Source organism: Populus nigra, chromosome 3 (genome assembly GCF_951802175.1).
Source record: "Populus nigra chromosome 3, ddPopNigr1.1, whole genome shotgun sequence".
NCBI lineage: Eukaryota > Viridiplantae > Streptophyta > Magnoliopsida > Malpighiales > Salicaceae > Populus > Populus nigra.
In genome coordinates, this window is record NC_084854.1 from 25,165,487 (window position 1) to 25,183,123 (window position 17,637).

At 36.1% G+C, this 17,637-nt stretch overlaps 4 protein-coding genes across 7 annotated transcripts; all 4 read left to right on the forward strand.

Annotated features, from left to right (window-relative positions):
* The first annotated feature begins 464 nt into the window (after positions 1-464).
* Positions 465-4,706, forward strand: LOC133689329 (histone-lysine N-methyltransferase, H3 lysine-9 specific SUVH1-like). Of its 4 annotated transcripts, none has more exons than XR_009841297.1 (3): positions 465-732; positions 1,391-3,476; positions 3,920-4,706. XR_009841297.1 is itself a non-coding variant. In XM_062109149.1 (2 exons), exon 2 carries the CDS (start codon positions 1,402-1,404, stop codon positions 3,412-3,414), a length of 2,013 nt encoding a protein of 670 aa, XP_061965133.1. In that variant the 5' UTR covers positions 465-732; positions 1,391-1,401; the 3' UTR covers positions 3,415-4,706. The 4 variants fall into 4 exon arrangements, 1 of the variants encoding a protein (XP_061965133.1); XR_009841296.1 differs by having other exon boundaries at positions 4,351-4,706; XR_009841298.1 differs by having other exon boundaries at positions 4,362-4,706.
* Positions 4,707-5,947: 1,241 nt separating this feature from the next.
* LOC133690387 (probable protein S-acyltransferase 1) lies at positions 5,948-8,889 on the forward strand. Its single transcript, XM_062110670.1, has 6 exons — positions 5,948-6,408; positions 6,900-7,082; positions 7,162-7,470; positions 7,726-7,947; positions 8,108-8,559; positions 8,691-8,889. Exons 1-5 carry the CDS (start codon positions 6,349-6,351, stop codon positions 8,537-8,539), a joined length of 1,206 nt encoding a protein of 401 aa, XP_061966654.1. The 5' UTR covers positions 5,948-6,348; the 3' UTR covers positions 8,540-8,559; positions 8,691-8,889.
* Positions 8,890-9,429: 540 nt separating this feature from the next.
* Positions 9,430-14,344, forward strand: LOC133688844 (probable protein S-acyltransferase 1). The gene is made up of 6 exons (XM_062108464.1): positions 9,430-9,944; positions 10,657-10,842; positions 11,185-11,493; positions 12,500-12,721; positions 12,805-13,496; positions 13,913-14,344. The coding sequence occupies exons 1-5, from the start codon at positions 9,825-9,827 to the stop codon at positions 13,492-13,494; spliced, it is 1,527 nt and encodes a 508-aa protein (XP_061964448.1). The 5' UTR covers positions 9,430-9,824; the 3' UTR covers positions 13,495-13,496; positions 13,913-14,344.
* A 919-nt stretch (positions 14,345-15,263) lies between these two features.
* Positions 15,264-17,582, forward strand: LOC133689692 (magnesium-protoporphyrin IX monomethyl ester [oxidative] cyclase, chloroplastic). The gene is made up of 5 exons (XM_062109681.1): positions 15,264-15,826; positions 15,916-15,980; positions 16,083-16,410; positions 16,678-16,776; positions 17,080-17,582. Exons 1-5 carry the CDS (start codon positions 15,365-15,367, stop codon positions 17,341-17,343), a joined length of 1,218 nt encoding a protein of 405 aa, XP_061965665.1. The 5' UTR covers positions 15,264-15,364; the 3' UTR covers positions 17,344-17,582.
* Positions 17,583-17,637: the final 55 nt, after the last annotated feature.

Here is a 17,637-nt window from a genome sequence, read left to right on the forward strand (position 1 = left end):
TTAATCAAATATTAATTTATTTAATTAGATACATGTATAAATATTTTGATTTATAATTTATAATTTTTATATAAAAAACTTATATATATTTATTTATTTTATCGAAAAAAAATTATCAGACTAATGGTAAGCTTGAGTCATGTAACCAATACCCTTCTAAAATATTAGCTGATTTTTCTTAAAATAACAATAATTATTATCATTATTTCTTAAAACTGTTAAAAGGAATAAAACATTACAGAAACTTTTATTTATTACATTTTAGAAAGTAAACTTTAATATTTTTCACTTTAACACAAAATGCCATTTTTATACTGATAGAAGACATTTCTAAACACATGAAAATTATATTTTTACCCCCAAATAAATAATCACAGGAAAAATTAACAAAGGTAATCAAAATCAATAGCAAACTGGTTCATAAATGGAGTGTGTGGACTGCAGATTTTGCAGTCAGGCCCAGTACTGTAAGGCTAAAGACTAGACAGGGTTGCAAGGTTTAGTGGTCGAAAAGCCATTGTGAGTTCCTCTCACCAAGCCAGTACAATCAGATAGTACGAAAAGCCACTTTATTGGGTTTTGAAATTTCAGACCAAAGAGACAAGAACTAATAAAGGAAGAAAAATCAAGATTAAAAAGGTCCAGACTTTAGGGTTCTTTTGGTTTCTGTTTGTGGTCCTTGTAAGAAATTCAACTGATGTTCATTCAAAACAGCAAAACCGAAGAACTCAGGTAATGATATTATTCTCTTAGTTCCTCTTTTTACCATCTAAGATTCTTTATTTCCTGTCTTATAGTTTCTGATCTGCTAATAGAGAATTTCCTTTTCTATTTATTTTTTGTCTTAAAAGGACTAAAACCTGCTTTGTCTAGTGATTCATTTTCAAAGTCTTTAAGGCAAAGATTTGAACTTGATCTGTTCTTGGTTAATTTCTGGAAAATGGAAAACTGCGTCATTTTCAGTTTTATGTTTCTGTGGTGTTTTGAGACTAGTTATGTGTGAGTCTGTTTGTGTTCGCAGTTTTTTGAATACCAAGTAGTGCTCTTTTTTGTTTTAGGGTTTTTAGTGAAGTGGTAATTGTTTTGGTTGTCTTTGATTTGATGCATGTGCTTGCATGTAGAAGGAGTATAAAAATTTATCAACTTTTGAAACATTTCTGTGAAGATCTTGCAGTTTTGTGGTTTGGAAGTTTATGTCTTAGAAACGTTTTCAGTTTCATTCTGCAATAAAGTGCTGTTCTCTTTGTATCTTAAGTAATTTCATCAGATTTTAGAACAATTTCTTGTTATTGTCGAGGAAGTGTATGAAATGGAACAAGAGAAGTCAAATGTGAGAGACTGGTGATAGAAGGAGGTTTTGTTAGCTAAAACTGTGATTTTGTTTATTCAGAAGTAATAATAATGGAAGAATCAGCAGGCGAAGGCCCAATAGATATGTCCAGGGTTTTGAATGTAAAGCCCTTGCGGACTCTTACTCCAGTATTCTCTTCACCATCAAATTCCAGTTCTTTTTCTCAAGGTTCTGCCCCTTTTGTTTGTGTTCCCCCAGCTGGTCCTTTCCCACCTGGAGTTTCCCCGTTCTTTCCATTTTCTGGTATACCTAATCAATCTTCCGGTGACCACACCCCAATATCACCAGCGGTTCCTATCAATTCATTTCGCTCACCTGAGCCTCTCAGACGCGCTGCAAATGGAAATGCTGGGTCATCAAGGAGGGTTAATAGAAACAACAGGGGTGTGGAAGAAGATGGGTATAGCGATGACCAAGCTCAGAGTTCGCAGAGTAGATATCAGAAGAGGAAAAAAGGCGGCCATGACAAATTTGCTTCTCCTGATGTTGACACAGATGTGATGGTAGAAAATATTTTCCAGTCCTATAACCTTGTGCAATTTGAAGCAGCACGACTATATGATGGCGATAAAGATTCTGTAGGATATGTACTCCTGGTTTTCAATTTGCTCCGAAGACAAATAGCACAGCTGGAAGATACAAAGGAAGCCACATCGGGGCAATCAAGGCGCCCTGACTTGAAAACAGGTAATGTTTTGATGACCAAAGGAATTCGGACGAATGCCAAGAAGAGAGTTGGAGCTGTACCTGGTGTGGAAATTGGTGATATTTTCTTTTTTAGAATGGAATTGTGCACAATTGGACTGCATGCTCCAAGTATGGCTGGAATAGATTACATGTCTGTCAGGATCAGTCAAGATGAAGAACCAATAGCTGTTAGCATTGTTTCATCAGGAGGATATGAAGATGATGTTGACGGTGATGATGGTTTGATTTACACTGGCCAAGGTAAGGAAATGGATCAAAAGCTTGAAAGGGGTAACCTTGCGCTGGAGAAGAGCTTGCACCGTGGTAATGACATTAGAGTAATCAGGGGTATAAAGGATGTGGGAAATCCAACTGGAAAGGTATATATGTATGATGGTTTATATAGAATCCAAGAGTCATGGTTAGAGAAAGGAAAGTCTGGTTCCAATGTTTTTAGGTATAAGTTGGGTAGGTTACCTGGCCAGCCTGAGGCATACAAAACGTGGAAAAAAATTCAGCAATGGAAGGATGGTACTATTACTAGGTTTGGGATTATACTGCCTGATCTTACTTCAGGGTGTGAAACTTTACCTGTTTCCCTTGTGAATGATGTTGACAATGAAAAGGGGCCTGCCTATTTCACTTATTCTCCAAACCTCAAGTATTCAAAACCTGCACCAAGGGATCCTTTTGTTGGCTGTGCTTGCAATGGTGCATGTCTCCCAGGAAACGAGAACTGTGATTGTATTCAGAAAAATGGAGGCTATCTTCCTCACATTGTGAATGGGGTTATTGTGAGCCAAAAATCTGTGATATATGAGTGTGGTCCTTCCTGTCAGTGCCCTCCAACTTGCCGTAATCGTGTGTCTCAGGGTGGTTTGAGAGTTCGTTTGGAGGTGTTTAAGACTAAGGAAAAAGGTTGGGGTTTAAGATCCTGGGATCCCATACGAGCTGGAGCTTTTATATGTGTATATGCAGGAGAAGCTGTTGATGATTCGAAGGCACAAGAGCTTGCAGGTGAAAATGAAGATGATCACATCTTTGATGGTTCCCGCACTTACCAGCCAGTGGAAATTTTGCCTGGTGATTCCAATAATGCTCCAAACCTCCCATTTCCTCTTGTAATAAATGCCAGAAATGCTGGGAATGTAGCTCGTTTCATAAATCACAGTTGCTCTCCAAATCTGTTCTGGCAGCCAGTTTTACGTGGAAATAGCAAGGAGTTTGATCTCCATATTGCATTTTATGCCATCAGACACATTCCTCCTATGACAGAGTTGACATATTGTTATGGGATGGTACCTCCTGAAAAAGCAGATTGTGGGAAGAGAAAATGCTCATGTGGATCACCAAAGTGCAGAGGTTTTTTCTATTGATAGTCCATTTAATGGAGTATTTGGATAAGGATGGCCTTGCTAACTCATGTTTCTGGAAGAAGGTTTGTATTCCAATTTGTTAACTCAGATTTTGCTCGCTCAGGGACAAATGTTTACATTATCTTTGTTTTTTCCAAATACTAATAAATTTACTGGATCAGTGCATAACAAAGTGCTAGAATGTGGCTGATTTTTAAATTGTTTACAAAATAAAGGTGACTGTTCATCCCAAGTACACCTCATTTTCATGTTTTTCTTTTCATTCATCTTGCAGACAGTTATATTACATACCTGTAACATGTTTTCCAACCTGGATGCTTCGCCCTTCAGAAATCATGCTTTCGTTTTAAATATGCACTTGATTATTAGACCTTGTTTGGATTTCTTTTGGTAAGATTCTTTCAAAATATCCCATAAAGCGATGTTGTAATATGGGAAAGTGGCTTGTAGAACTGTAAGTTCATTTGTGTGACTATACTTAAACTAATTTTTTTCACTCCTGAAGATGTCTGAAGCAGGTCTCCACAAGGCCATCCAGGGAGGATTCTTTTAATGATCCTCTTGTCATCTGTTTTTGTTTGCAAGAAGGGAGAGCACTAGCTTCATCTTGTGATGGGTGATAAACATCATAAGCAAATCATGCAGATTTACTGTCATTCATAGTAAAAGAAATCTTAAGATTTTGGTTTTCCTAGATCTTTACCAGACCTCTTATTTATAGATTCATGATTGGAGAAGATTGGATACCGGATCACACAACTTGTATGCTCTGTTCTGATAGTAGATGCAATTAAAACATTTGATAATTGATCTGAATTGCATTGCCGCCACTGTGCTTGAACGTGTTCTTTGTCATGTACATAGACATTTTGGCTGGCCATATTTACCTTTCAAAACTGAATTCTCGCTTTTGCGTATTCACTTTTCCACCATCAGCTATTTTGCAGTCCATGCCAAGAAAAGGCTTCAGGATGTCTCTGCAAAGGCCTGTCTTTTCACCAGCTGTTGGTGGTATATGGTTTCTGCTCTGTGCATGAATAAAGACCAATTATATCTTCCATGACTGGAGCAGACAGGCCCATGAAAGGTTTTCTTTTGTTGTACTAAACTTGTGTTGCTGTAAACATGAAACAATAGGATGCAGACTTGTAACTTACTTTAGCTGTTATCCCCCTGCTTAATGTTCCTAGATTAAATTAGCCCTCGCCTGTTTTATCTAGTGTGCTCCTTGTATTCAATAATTGAGTGATGTGCCAAGAAGGTATCCTAGTTGCACTAATTTTTTCTGTTAACATCATTTGATATGCTCTTGGGCATCCATTTCCGTTTGGAAAAGAAAAAAGGGTGATTTGTAGTTGAATATGAACTGAAGCTTAGGTTTTGAAGGAAGGCTGTTCGAAGATGCCACCATTTTTGCGTCCTCAGCACGGTTTAGTGTCTGTTGCTGGAAAACCACTTGTGCAACCAAAGTAGGTGCGAGGAAGAGATCTGCATCTGCAGTTCCACCTATCAGAAGGTGGTAGTTTTGTTTCAATGACGATTTTGTCAATAAAACAATAATTTCATCACAGGCTAAAAAACATTAGTAAACCATTCATTGTATATTACAGTGATAGAATGGAATTTGTGACTGTTTTAAGGTTCTTACTATTTCATGTTAATTGTCAATTGATTTGGTAGAAAACAACCTTTCATCACTGATTTTAGTAGCATTAAAATATTTGGCTGCAACTAAAAACTAAAAAGATTTACATGCCCGCTATCTCCTTTTACAAAGACAAATATCAAAAGCATGACATGTTAAGCATCAAAATTCTAGAAACCATCCTGCTAGTAAGTGGATACGTGCTCTCTAGCTTGGATTCAAGTGCCGGTTGATCTGCAGTGAAACCTGTATTTTTCATTCAAAAGCATCATTTCCCATAAAAAAATGTTTGAAAAAAGACTTATTTTATATTAAGATGATATTATTAAATTTGTGCAGCTTTTGTGGGTATTTTGAGTTACACACTGGGAAAAATTGAGAAAATCAAAGTTTTTTTTGTTTGAAAATATATTAAAATAATATTTTTTTATTTTTAAAATTTATTTTTAATATCAATATATTAAAATAATTTAAAAAAATATATATATAAATAATTTAAAATAGGCTGAAACTCGGTGCAAATACAGGCATATTATGGTTAATTATTCTGATTTCTGAGTGCAGTTTCATTTCGTGCAAGAAATAATGATAGTGGATGCCAATTTCTTTCTTTAGACATCTACATGTCCCCTCACTTTCCTGGAAACGACCTGGCAAGAAGAGTGGTTGAGGTTGTCACTTAATTAACTATAATCAATTTGGTTTTTGTTTTAGATAAGGTTAGTTAAAGGATATATCGTGTATGTAAAATTTAATGATATTTTTATTAGACTAATTAGTTAAAAAATATTCTGAATTTTTTTATCAACAAAAAGAAGATTGGTTCGAGCTAATTCGTTTAATAACTATGGTTAAAAATTTCGAACTTTGAAAAGAGACAATCTTAAAATAACAAAAACACTAGGAGCTTCTTTCTAAAATTGCAGCTTATTTTAACTACTTTAGCACCCGCGAAAAAACCGTTGGAAATCGTTGCTTGGTAGGAAAAGCTGACAGCAAAGGTTGTGAGAGAGAGAGACACACAGATATCAGTTAGAGGATTGGTGTCTGTGATCAAGGACAGGTAGGTATCATTTTGTGTCTCGTAGAGAGAAGAATGTGTAAAAGAAAAAATACCCACTTGTCTTTCGATTTCTTTCCAAACCAAAACATTTTCTTTCAAAAAGAAATTTTGTTTTGATTTGGTTTGGTTTCATGTGGGTTTGATTTTCAAGGAGGTTTTGTTGCGTAATATTTGTCAATAGGACGAACAAACACAAGAGTTGAAAATCTTCCTATAGGCAGCAGCAATGGACCCTTCTCCCACAACAAAATCCAAGAGGCTCTATCAACTTTGGAAGGGTAACAATGTAATCAATCCTCTTTTCCCACCTTCTGCATGTCCTCATTCTTTATCTATTATGAATTGCCTGATTTATTTCTTATGAATTCAAGAAATTGTGGTGATTTGGTGTTTCCATCATTTTATTTTTGCCATTTATTTGATTATTAATGATTCTTGAAGGGGATCTAATCAATTTGCCTTGCGTTAATCCAATGTTTCTTTGCCTTTGAATATATAAATGATGGAATGTGAAGAAATCAGCACCATTTTCTGCCTTTTCCCGTTTTGCCTGACAGAAAATGTCAGCCATGATTATCAGTAAGGCTTTGGTTAATCAGAGGAAAGAGTCCTGGATTTCTAATTGGTAAATGTGTTCGAAAATGAGTTTTGTCGGATCATTATCGAAATCGATGAGTATTTTGCAGTAGTTGGAGATGGATTTGATGAGAAAATTGTTGTTACAGATTGTTGTGTTTTCTAGACCAGGACTAACAAAACTTCCCGGTCTAATATCAGAAATTCCTCTGTGGTGGGAGAGCAGTCTTCGGTCCTGATGCAGGATCTCTATTTTTGACAACATTTTTAATTGGAGGTCCTGCAACAGCATTCTGCATAAAGATGCTGCTGCTGTTAGTCAGAAAAGATGATCCCTGCTACGACATTCCAGTTCTAGTTGGGGGATTGGTCCTCGCTATTATGGTTGGTAAAGTGAAGTTTGTTGGTAATGACTGGTCTTGTTCAGAAAATAATTTCTGAGTTTAATAAAAATGTCATGCAGGACTTCGTATTTCTCTTCATGACATCAGGTAGAGATCCAGGAATAATCCCTAGGAACTGCCAGCCACCTGAATCAGATGAATCGGTTGGCATCGCTTCCCAATCTATGGAGTGGGTTAATAACAAAATTACAGACGTGAAATTGCCTCGTACGAAGGATCTAATTGTTAATGGCCACAGTATTAAAGTGAAGTTCTGCGACACTTGTCTGTTATATCGTCCGCCACGAGCTTCACATTGCTCCATCTGCAACAATTGTATTCAGAAGTTTGATCATCATTGTCCATGGGTGGGTCAGTGCATTGGACGGGTAAGTTGCTTCTTGGAACTCTTTAGGATTTCAAGATTCTTTGAGATTTTGAATGTTCCATGCAAACTGAAATCTATGGACGTTTCTGATAACATCTGCACGGATTTTTTAACATGGATTATCAACAATCAACCATCTTTCCAGCTCGTGTTTTGAATGCAAGAATGAAATCAAAGCTGAAAGTTGCTTCTCCTGCTTTAGTAGCTGTTTTTTGACAGACACTAATCAGCTTCTTCTGTGTTGATCCGCTTGCAGCGCAACTATCCATATTTCATAGGCTTTATAACCTCATCAACCACTTTGTGCATATATGTGTTTGCATTTTCTTGGTTTAATGTTCTCCGGCAACATGGAACTTTGTGGAGTGCTATGTCGAATGACGTTCTCTCTGTTGTTCTCATTGCATACTGCTTCATAGCATTCTGGTTTGTTGGTGGGCTAACGCTTTTCCACGTCTACCTGATTAGCACGAACCAGGTATGGCATTTACAAATGATTAACAGAAACTAATATTTCGTGCTGCCACTTTCTTTTCGATATAATAAAGAGAATTATTATGTTGTAAATTGCCTCTAGCTAGAATCTTTCCTTGTTTTCCACTGTTGCGTCTAATCTTTTCCCCTCTCATTCATCACAGACCACTTACGAAAATTTCCGGTACCGCTATGATAAGAAGGAAAACCCCTTCAACAGAGGGATCATAAAGAACTTTAAACAAGTGTTCTTCTCGAAGATCCCAGTTTCAGCAATCAATTTCCGAGAATGGGTGGCAGAAGATGATGATTCTATAAAGGGTGGTTCGGACATAAATGGAAACTTCGTTGGGAAAGGGAAATTCGACATAGAAATGGGAGGTAAATTTGGCAAGGATGGAGCCATGCATCTCCCTAGTATCTTGCAGAATCTGGATTATGGCAGTCTTGATGATAGTTTAAAGAAAAAAGGAGAAGAAAAACCTGCATTTGACCCCTTTTTATTCCCTGCCGATCAAGAACAACCAAATTCACCGCAGATCTCCATCGATAAAAGCAATCCTGTGGGAGATAACAGGAAACAACAGCTTTCATGATAGCCAGACATTCATCCAAGGTAAATTTAGTTCTTTTGACATGTGCATGAAGTATTCTCTCATAAGTCTCTGAAGGTTCAGGATAGTACATTAATCATAGATATTCCAGCAAAATAGTACGTATAGAACTCATTTCTAAAATAACTTGCAGGTCCGAAACAGCACGTCGCCCTCTTGTAGCAGTTGATAGATTAATGAGCTTGAATTCAGTGATGGTAGAAGGTAAAAAAGCTTTTTGATTTATCAAATGCTGTAAAGAAACAACGAAGTGAACATTTTTTTGTTGAATTGAATCATTATCCATTCCTTTGTACAAAAACAAAATGTTAAAAAGGAGGCATTCTCGGCAAGACAGATAGCTCTCATAATTCATTACTTGCAAACACAAAAATCATGCAAGGGATTTTTTTTTTCTTAAGTAACAAAATTATTAATTTCACATATAAAAAACCATCATGGAAATTAACTTTATGAAAATGGGATAGAAGGTAGAACATAACGAACAACAAAACTAACGCAAACGCAATAAAGGACGAAGAAATTTGTTATTCGATGAAATCATTAAAAATCAAAAACACTATTAGTATATGAATACTCTCAAAATATTTAATTTTGTTTATTTATGTTTTTGCATGCCAAAAAACTATTATAACTTTTTATATAAAAAAAAATAGAAAGCCTTAATAATACTAAATAAAAAATAAATAAACTAAGAGAAATATTCCCTTCAAATAGAAAAAAAAACTAGAAAAGAATCATAATAAAGAATTGAAAAAATAAAAAAAAATATATCTATTTTTGAATTCATCATATATATATATATATATATATATATATATATATATATATATATATATATATATATATTCAGGCAGAAAAGCCGCGAGAAATTGAAACGACCGCCCCGAACTCATCGCCAGCATTTTCCACTCTAACAGGGTTTTGCCTAAAGGGAGAGAAAGAAAGAAACAATTCCAAATAGTATTGGAAAAGTTTCAGTTTTTACAAGAATTGATAAGAGAATCTTTGTCTTCGTATAATCACCGAGAGAGAGAGAGAGAGAGATTTTTGGTTAAGCATAGAAGCAGCACCTGTTTTTTTATCCAAAAACCTCTCCACCTTCCCTTTCTTTCTCCCTCTTTCACATTTCCACTCCATTGATATTTACAAATCTTGGGTTCTCATTGCATTTCCAAAAAGGAAAGAAAGATTGGATCTTTTTGGCTATGGTATGTGTAGATAAATAAAAAGAAAGGTGTGTGTGAGTGTTTAGAGGTGGAATATTATGAATCCGAAATCGGGTTCTTCTTCTACTGCTGCTTCTCCTGTTAGAGAAGGAGGAGGAGGGATGATGGACAAGGGTCATAAGCCTAAGAGGCTCTATCAAGTTTGGAAAGGAAGCAATGTTAGTGTTTCTCTCTCTTTATGTGTCAACTTTGTTTTTTGAAAGGTGTTATGGGGTTGTTTGATCATGTGTTGAATTGGGTTTTGGTTATTTTCGATGTTTTGGATGCATGTACTTCTGCAGATTTGGAAGTTTGGGTTTTTTTGGGGTAGCAATTTGATTTTGTTGATCATGGAGGTCGGCTTGGTTGTGATCAATGTTTCATTGTGGAAGTGAATGCTTTTTTATACCCTTTGTTATTTTTTTATGAAATGTTTAGATTGATACTGAAAAGTGGTACAAATGTTAATTTTTCTTGATCATAATTGAACTGGTTGTTGAAGTCATTTTGTGTAGGGTTGAACTTGGTTAGATATTGTTCATGATCTACCCTGCAATTTTGATCATGATTAGTGGCAAGAAGCGTGTCCTGTTTTTGGTTAGATTTCACCTTCAATATTCCAAGTTTTTTAATCAACTTAATAAAATCTGTATCTGGTTCATTGTTCTTTGTCAGTAGATTAGTTAGGTTAGTCTTTGAACTCCCTGTGTAGTTTCTGGTGACCATTTCTTAATTCACTTGTTCAAGTCGCAAATTTCCTGATTATTGATCATGTTGTATTTGAAATGCACACAATCACGTGAGATTTTTGAAAATTTCTTGGTTACCCTTTCCTATTGTGGAATTGTAGTATTGATGATCTTTAGTTGTTTATTCTTTTGGTTTCATCAGAGATTTTTCTGTGGTGGGAGATTGATCCTTGGCCCTGATGTGGCATCAATTTTTCTAACAACACTTCTTATCGCTGCCCCTGCTATTGCCTTTTGTATCAAAGTCTATTACAAGATCGTGGATGAAGGTTCTGTAAATGCCCGGTGGTATCCTGTATTAGTTGTTGGATTCATCCTTACTGTATTAGTAAGTATTTCTTTTTCCATTTTGGCTTCAAAGAGGCAGAACTACTATTTACTTCTTCATAGAGAAGCACGGCAATTGAATGAAATGTGTGGGATTTGGTGGTTTCTTTGGCTTCTTTATGGGATATTTCTTTTGCTGCATATGATGTGAATTTTCTTATTTAATTAAAATTTCCAGACAAAATATTTGATTTTAAATGAACACCAAATGAAAATCTTCTGAAATTATAGTTTTTGTCAGCTGATGTGTAGTCAAATTTTGCAGCATGTGTTTTCTGTGCAAACTACCTCTTATTGCAGATCATGAAAAATTCCTTTGTAAAGTCTTTTTTTTTTTCTGTAGACTTTAGTATTTCTCTTCTTGACATCTTTCCGAGATCCTGGAATAGTCTGTAGAAATACAAGGCCTACCGAGTCAGATGAAACAGGTGGTGCAAATACCCCGTCAATGGAATGGATCAGTGGGAGAACCCCCTATTTGAGATTACCTCGGACAAAAGACGTGATGGTAAATGGCCACACTGTGAAAGTTAAGTACTGTGACACCTGTTTGCTTTATCGACCTCCCCGTGCTTCCCATTGTTCAATTTGCAACAACTGTGTTCAGAGATTTGATCATCACTGTCCATGGGTTGGCCAGTGCATTGGAATGGTAAGTTCAAGTTTCTTGTGATGCAATTTTATGTTTTCCAAGCAACTTCATTGAGATACGTGTTATTTCTTTTGGTGGGACAACCAACAAATTCAACTTTTTTGTAGATTATCTGTATGTTCTGGAAAGAAGATGTAGTAAGAAATAAATAATATTTTGAAAACCTTCCTCTTTTGGTTCTATTAACCGGATGTGCATGGAGATCAATTACTAAGTACAGCTATGGAAATTATTAGCATACCTTGCTATTCTCATTGTTTATTTCAGATGTTGGATCCTTTTCTATGGTACTTGCTGCTCCTTGATTGCCCTATTAACCGTATCAATCTTAGCTATAATTTGTGTGTCAAAATCTGAAAGTGTTTGAATCTGGTCATACTGCATCCAATTGCTACCTGATGTAAGTACTAGCTGCTTTAAATTTTGTGTTATGATGGATTGATTCATGCTTTGTTCCATGGATTTTGCTACCATCCAAACTGTACAGCATTTACTTTCAATCGGTATTTTGATGGGATTCTGCTTCTCCTTTTATGGTAAAGAAAGAAAGAAAGTGTCCTTGTTGTACTCTTCTCCCCCAATTTATTTCTTGATACCATACTTTCCTATTAATATTGATAATTTCTTTGGACTATTTAGGCGAAGTTTGGTCTCTTATTATGGAAAAGGCTAAGACATTGAGATGTTAGGAATTACATGATTTATTGTTGATATCCATATTATGCTTGTTGCCAATTCTGTGGCATTTAGCAGTAATCTTGCAAAAATCAAACTCACAAATGACCAATTAAAAGCCAGGATACACAAAGTCAAGGCACAATTAGGCTGCTGGAGTTTCCTTTACTTTTTGGGGCTACATGTTTTCAATAAAAAAATGTAGACTCCAATTACGAAGCCAAGCAGAACAACTCTCATCAATCCATACAGTTTTTAATATGGCTGCATCACACACTGTTACCTTTCTGTGGGAAACTTACTGTGTTATCATGTCTTGCTCTGTTTGCAGCGTAACTATCGGTTCTTCTTTCTGTTTATATCGACAGCAACCATCTTGTGCTTATACATTTTCGGGTTTTCTTGGATCTTCATTCTTAATGGAAAGAGAAATGTTTGGAAAACTGCAACACACGATATACTTGCTGATTTTCTCATGGTCTACTGCTTCATAACTATCTGGTTTGTTGGTGGCCTCACAGCTTTCCATTCCTATCTGATTTGCACAAACCAGGTGCATTCTTACCCAAAATAGACTGGCCAACTAGTTATTCTTTGAATCATATTTGACAATTTCTGGTCCTTTTCCTAATACAGACTACATATGAGAATTTCCGCTACCGGTATGATAAGAAGGAGAATCCATATAATAGGGGAGTGATAAGAAATATTAGAGAAATCTTTTTCTCAAAGATCCTGCCTTCAATGAATAAGTTCCGATCATTTGTGGATGAAGATGAACACATGGCAGTCGGATCTCTGACACCAAATCTTGGAGATAATTTGGATAGGTCAAAGGGGAAAATCGACATTGAAATGGGAGCTAAGGTTGCAGGAGCTAGTAATTATTCCCTTCCAGAAATTTTACAAACTTTGGATTATGATGATGATTCAGATGATAATTTAAAGACGAAGGTGGAAGATGGAAGACCAGTCATGGACCTGTCCTTTCATGGAGAGCTAGATCTGAAAGAATCAGTTCAAATCTCTATTGTTGGCAATGGATCAATAGAATCAGTACATTGTCCAAATGCCTCAGATGGAGTGAGGGAATCTGCTATAAGTTCAAGGGAATCTGTTCAAATTTCCATTGCTGAAGATGGAGCTGGAGAATCTGCTAAAAGTGCCATTGCTGGTAATGCAGTGATAGTATCTTCGCAAAACTCCACTTCCGAAGATGGGGTATATATCAATAATTCTATTGTTGAAGATAGGACTAACCCAGCTGAGGGCAGTACTGATGATCACAATTCTCATCAAACCACAGCACCGGTTCTTCAAGTATAAAGGTTTGCATCTTGCCCTTTTTTCCATTGTTCTGTTGCTTCTGTTCTTGTACCTTTTGACCTCTTGACCTCCAAACTAGCTGCGTCATATTGAGAATAACATGTAACTTCCCTTTCGTACTGTCCCTGCTGGTGCATTGAAATGAACTGTAATGCTCGTGCATATTTCTGAATGAAGTGACTTGTCATCTTCATATCATTTTCAGAATATTGAGATGATTTGATTATTCATTTAAATGCATCCACCACATAAATAACTCGATCCACAAAAAATCATTCTAAATTTTGCATCGGAAATTGGGAGAAGCGGATTTGAATGTCTTAGATTCTTACTCAGTTACTTGCTGAGTTTAGTGACAATCATCCTAAAGCTCCATTCTTCTTTTCTCTACCAATGACATTAGCTTATTCTTTGACAGGTCTTGTTGCAGAAAACATCTTCTGTTGCTCAAATATATTGAATCATATACAAAGGATAGCTTGTTCCTGTGATTGCACTAGTTGGTAGTTGACTGGCTTCAAAGGGCTGCAAGTTTATAAAGGTTGAATGCTAGCTCATCAATGCTGCTGTTGCGGGAAAAAGAACAGGAATTGACCGAACACCGACTTGACGTTGTTGCAAGTTGTAAATCTGACATTTTGTAGTAATCCAGAAACCTGCAAACGAGTGAACGTATCTGTGAGGGTACAATTGCTAAGATTTATTTTTCTTTTTGATAGGTTTTTTCTATCTCTTATCATTTTTTCTAAGATTGGTTGGGTTTTTTTTGTTCATGTGGTTATATATGTAGAGGTTTGGAGCCAATTTTTTTCATTTCTATAGACTACAAGTGATTGATTCGTTTCTAAAAGTTGCAGTCCTTTACTTCCACTCTCTGTCATAGATATGAGTCGAACCCACAAGATGATTGATCGACGGCGGGGTCTAATAACTTTTTGTCTTTTTTTTTTTTTCCGGCCTTAATAATTTGTCAGCAGCTGCTTGTATTACCACAAATGTTGATAATTGTATTAACCAACGAAGGAAACAAAAAATCTATGTAACTCCTTAAAAGAATCTGACTGTGAGCAGCAAGACAGACCACAAGCCATGAACCAAATGGCATTATAACATGGCTATTTTTCTTAATAGCACGTTTTTTTTATATAAATATTAGTTGAATAACATATTTTAAAAAAAAAATTGATGAAATAACATAATATATATACATTATAATTAAAAAACATAACATTCATAGCTTGCTATCATTTATAATAATGACATTAAAAAATATATATGAAATGGGTTGCACATTAAGAAAGACGAGAGGAGAGAAGAAAGAAAAAGAAAAAGAAAAAAAAACATTAGATGCACATTGGAATTTCAATTATTGTAGTGTTATAGAAAAGATCTCAATAAAATAAAATTAACGATATCTAGAAATACTTTCAACAATGACTCTCATTGGCCTAGTTAAAAAAAAAAAAAAAAAAAAAAAAAACCTTAACTATAGAGTCGACTGAGTAGATCAACTTGCAACCCGGTTTGAGCCAGGGCAAGTGCATTAATTCAATAAATATTTTTAAACTACCTTATTCACCTATATTTATAAAAAAAATTAAAAAAAAATGCTAGTTTTTTTTTAAAGAATATCTTATAACAGTTATCATAACCACAGAGAGAAATCAGGCAGGCCTATAATAATCTGACATATGTCAAGTTCCCATTTCGAGACATAGATTTCATTGGATGAGATTAAATCACTTGTCAACCATTTATAAGTCACATATCCTATCCTTCTTAGGCTTGTAGCCCCTCCTTTCTCCGCTTGAAAGTTCATTTCTTTCCACCACCATTGCCACTCGAAGCAAGAGCCTTTCTCAGAGAAAAAATGGCTGTAGAGATGGCTTTAGTAAAACCCCTCTCCAAATTTAGCAGCACACCCAAATTTGGAAATCCAAGAAGTTTCTCCTACCCCAAATTCATTACCATCAAAATGTCAGCTACTGCAAAGACAACAAGTAGCCCAAAGCCAAGGAAGAAAGGTAACAAAGGTGAAATCAAAGAGACTCTTTTGGCACCAAGGTTCTACACCACTGATTTTGATGAAATGGAGACCCTTTTCAATACTGAAATCAACAAGAACTTGAACCAGTCTGAGTTTGAAGCACTTCTGCAAGAATTCAAGACTGACTACAACCAGACTCACTTTGTGAGGAACAAGGAGTTCAAGGAAGCTGCTGATAAGATGCAAGGGCCTTTGAGACAGATTTTTGTTGAGTTCTTAGAGAGGTCTTGCACTGCTGAGTTCTCTGGGTTCCTTCTCTACAAAGAGCTTGGAAGGAGACTCAAGGTACGCCTCTACAGTCACTCTAATTTCATGCATAATCTAATTCCTTGTTTTCCAGTATAATTATCTATCATCCACATTTGATGATGTAGAAAACCAATCCAGTGGTAGCAGAGATTTTCTCCCTCATGTCCAGGGATGAAGCCAGGCATGCTGGGTATGTGAAAACCTTACCCTTCTTTGTGTCACACGGTGAATTACTCTCCAAGAATGATTGAACCTTTGTATAGTTAATTGACCTTTGTTATATTGCATGCAGATTTTTGAACAAGGGTTTGTCTGATTTCAATCTGGCATTGGACTTGGGGTTCCTAACAAAAGCTAGGAAGTACACATTTTTCAAGCCAAAGTTCATTTTCTATGCTACATATTTGTCTGAGAAAATTGGTTACTGGAGATACATAACAATTTACAGACATCTCAGGGAAAACCCTGAGTACCAGTGTTACCCCATTTTCAATTACTTTGAGAACTGGTGCCAGGATGAGAACAGACATGGTGATTTCTTCTCTGCATTGATGAAGGCTCAGCCTCAATTCCTCAACGATTGGAAGGCAAAGTTGTGGTCACGTTTCTTCTGCCTATCTGTAACTTTCTTACCCTAGATGCATTTTCATACCATATTTAGACTATCTGTAATGTTTCTGCAAATGCTTGTGTGTGTACAATGAGCCATTGGCCACTAGATATTATTGAAAATCTTTACTAAAACATCTTGATATCCCATATAGGTTGCTTTTTCTTGGTATGTTAACCAGTCAACAAAAGTATTGGCCTTCAACGTTGAGACTAATTTAAGGATGATATCATGTCTATTTCCTCGCTTCTGACAGCTTAGAGACTTGATTTTGCAGGTGTATGTGACAATGTACCTCAACGACTGCCAGCGAACTGCTTTCTATGAAGGCATTGGACTCAATACCAAAGAATTCGACATGCATGTCATCATTGAGGTGAGACTATTGCTCTATACCTGCCTGCTTTACTCATCTGAGTTTTGTTTTTTCATTTGCTTCCATTTCTATGCTGAATTATATATAATATGCAATCTAGGTTTGAATTTTATTGCTTAGTTTTCTCATGTCCAATGATATGTTTCAGTTGATGCGATGTTAAATCTCCTTTTGCTCGCCTAGACAACTTTGAAAAGGGAAATAAGAAATCGATATCCTAGACTAATGGATTTGAATGTTTGATTCAAACGATGTAGATTTTCGATAGTCTTCAAGTTTGTTTCTGAAATTCTCTTAACGCAGACTAACCGCACCACAGCGAGAATCTTCCCAGCTGTGCTTGATGTTGAGAACCCAGAGTTCAAGAGGAAGTTGGACAGGATGGTGGAAATTAACCAGAAGTTGCTTGCTGTTGGTGAGAGCGAAGACAATTCCTTGGTCAAGAACTTCAAGAGGATTCCCCTTGTTGCAGCATTGGTTTCTGAAATCTTGGCTGCATATCTAATGCCACCAATCGAGTCTGGATCTGTTGATTTTGCAGAGTTTGAACCAAAACTTGTTTACTAATACGGGTTTAGCAGATTTGCCATATGAAACGGAGGAAACATCCATGCAACTGGTGTCCTTTTGTAATGTAATTGACCCTGTTTCAGTCCTCTTGAGACCATCTATATTTCTCCCTTCACTCCATGTTGCTGAACAGATATGGGTTGTAAACTTATAATACACAAAGTTTGCAAGCGGATTGAGTATAAGTTTTCCACAAATGGAGGAATTAGTAACAAGAACATTCATTTTCTTTGCCATATCCCACGCTGCAGTGAGTTAATGTCTAATAAGTCGCAAAAGCATGAACAGAGT

What these genes read in the sequence shown, in the direction of transcription:
- LOC133689329 (XM_062109149.1), top strand. Translation starts at nt 1,402, where the DNA reads ATGGAAGAATCAGCAGGCGAAGGCCCAATAGATATGTCCAGGGTTTTG.
- LOC133690387 (XM_062110670.1), top strand. Translation starts at nt 6,349, where the DNA reads ATGGACCCTTCTCCCACAACAAAATCCAAGAGGCTCTATCAACTTTGG. An exon ending in AACTTTGGAAGGGTAACAAT is followed by an intron (nt 6,409 to 6,899) that starts GTAATCAATCCT and finishes GTCTAATATCAG; the next exon opens with AAATTCCTCTGTGGTGGGAG. An exon ending in TGGGTCAGTGCATTGGACGG is followed by an intron (nt 7,471 to 7,725) that starts GTAAGTTGCTTC and finishes ATCCGCTTGCAG; the next exon opens with CGCAACTATCCATATTTCAT.
- LOC133688844 (XM_062108464.1), top strand. Translation starts at nt 9,825, where the DNA reads ATGAATCCGAAATCGGGTTCTTCTTCTACTGCTGCTTCTCCTGTTAGA. An exon ending in AAGTTTGGAAAGGAAGCAAT is followed by an intron (nt 9,945 to 10,656) that starts GTTAGTGTTTCT and finishes TGGTTTCATCAG; the next exon opens with AGATTTTTCTGTGGTGGGAG. An exon ending in GATTCATCCTTACTGTATTA is followed by an intron (nt 10,843 to 11,184) that starts GTAAGTATTTCT and finishes TTTTTTCTGTAG; the next exon opens with ACTTTAGTATTTCTCTTCTT.
- LOC133689692 (XM_062109681.1), top strand. Translation starts at nt 15,365, where the DNA reads ATGGCTGTAGAGATGGCTTTAGTAAAACCCCTCTCCAAATTTAGCAGC. An exon ending in GATGAAGCCAGGCATGCTGG is followed by an intron (nt 15,981 to 16,082) that starts GTATGTGAAAAC and finishes TATTGCATGCAG; the next exon opens with ATTTTTGAACAAGGGTTTGT. An exon ending in ACATGCATGTCATCATTGAG is followed by an intron (nt 16,777 to 17,079) that starts GTGAGACTATTG and finishes CTCTTAACGCAG; the next exon opens with ACTAACCGCACCACAGCGAG.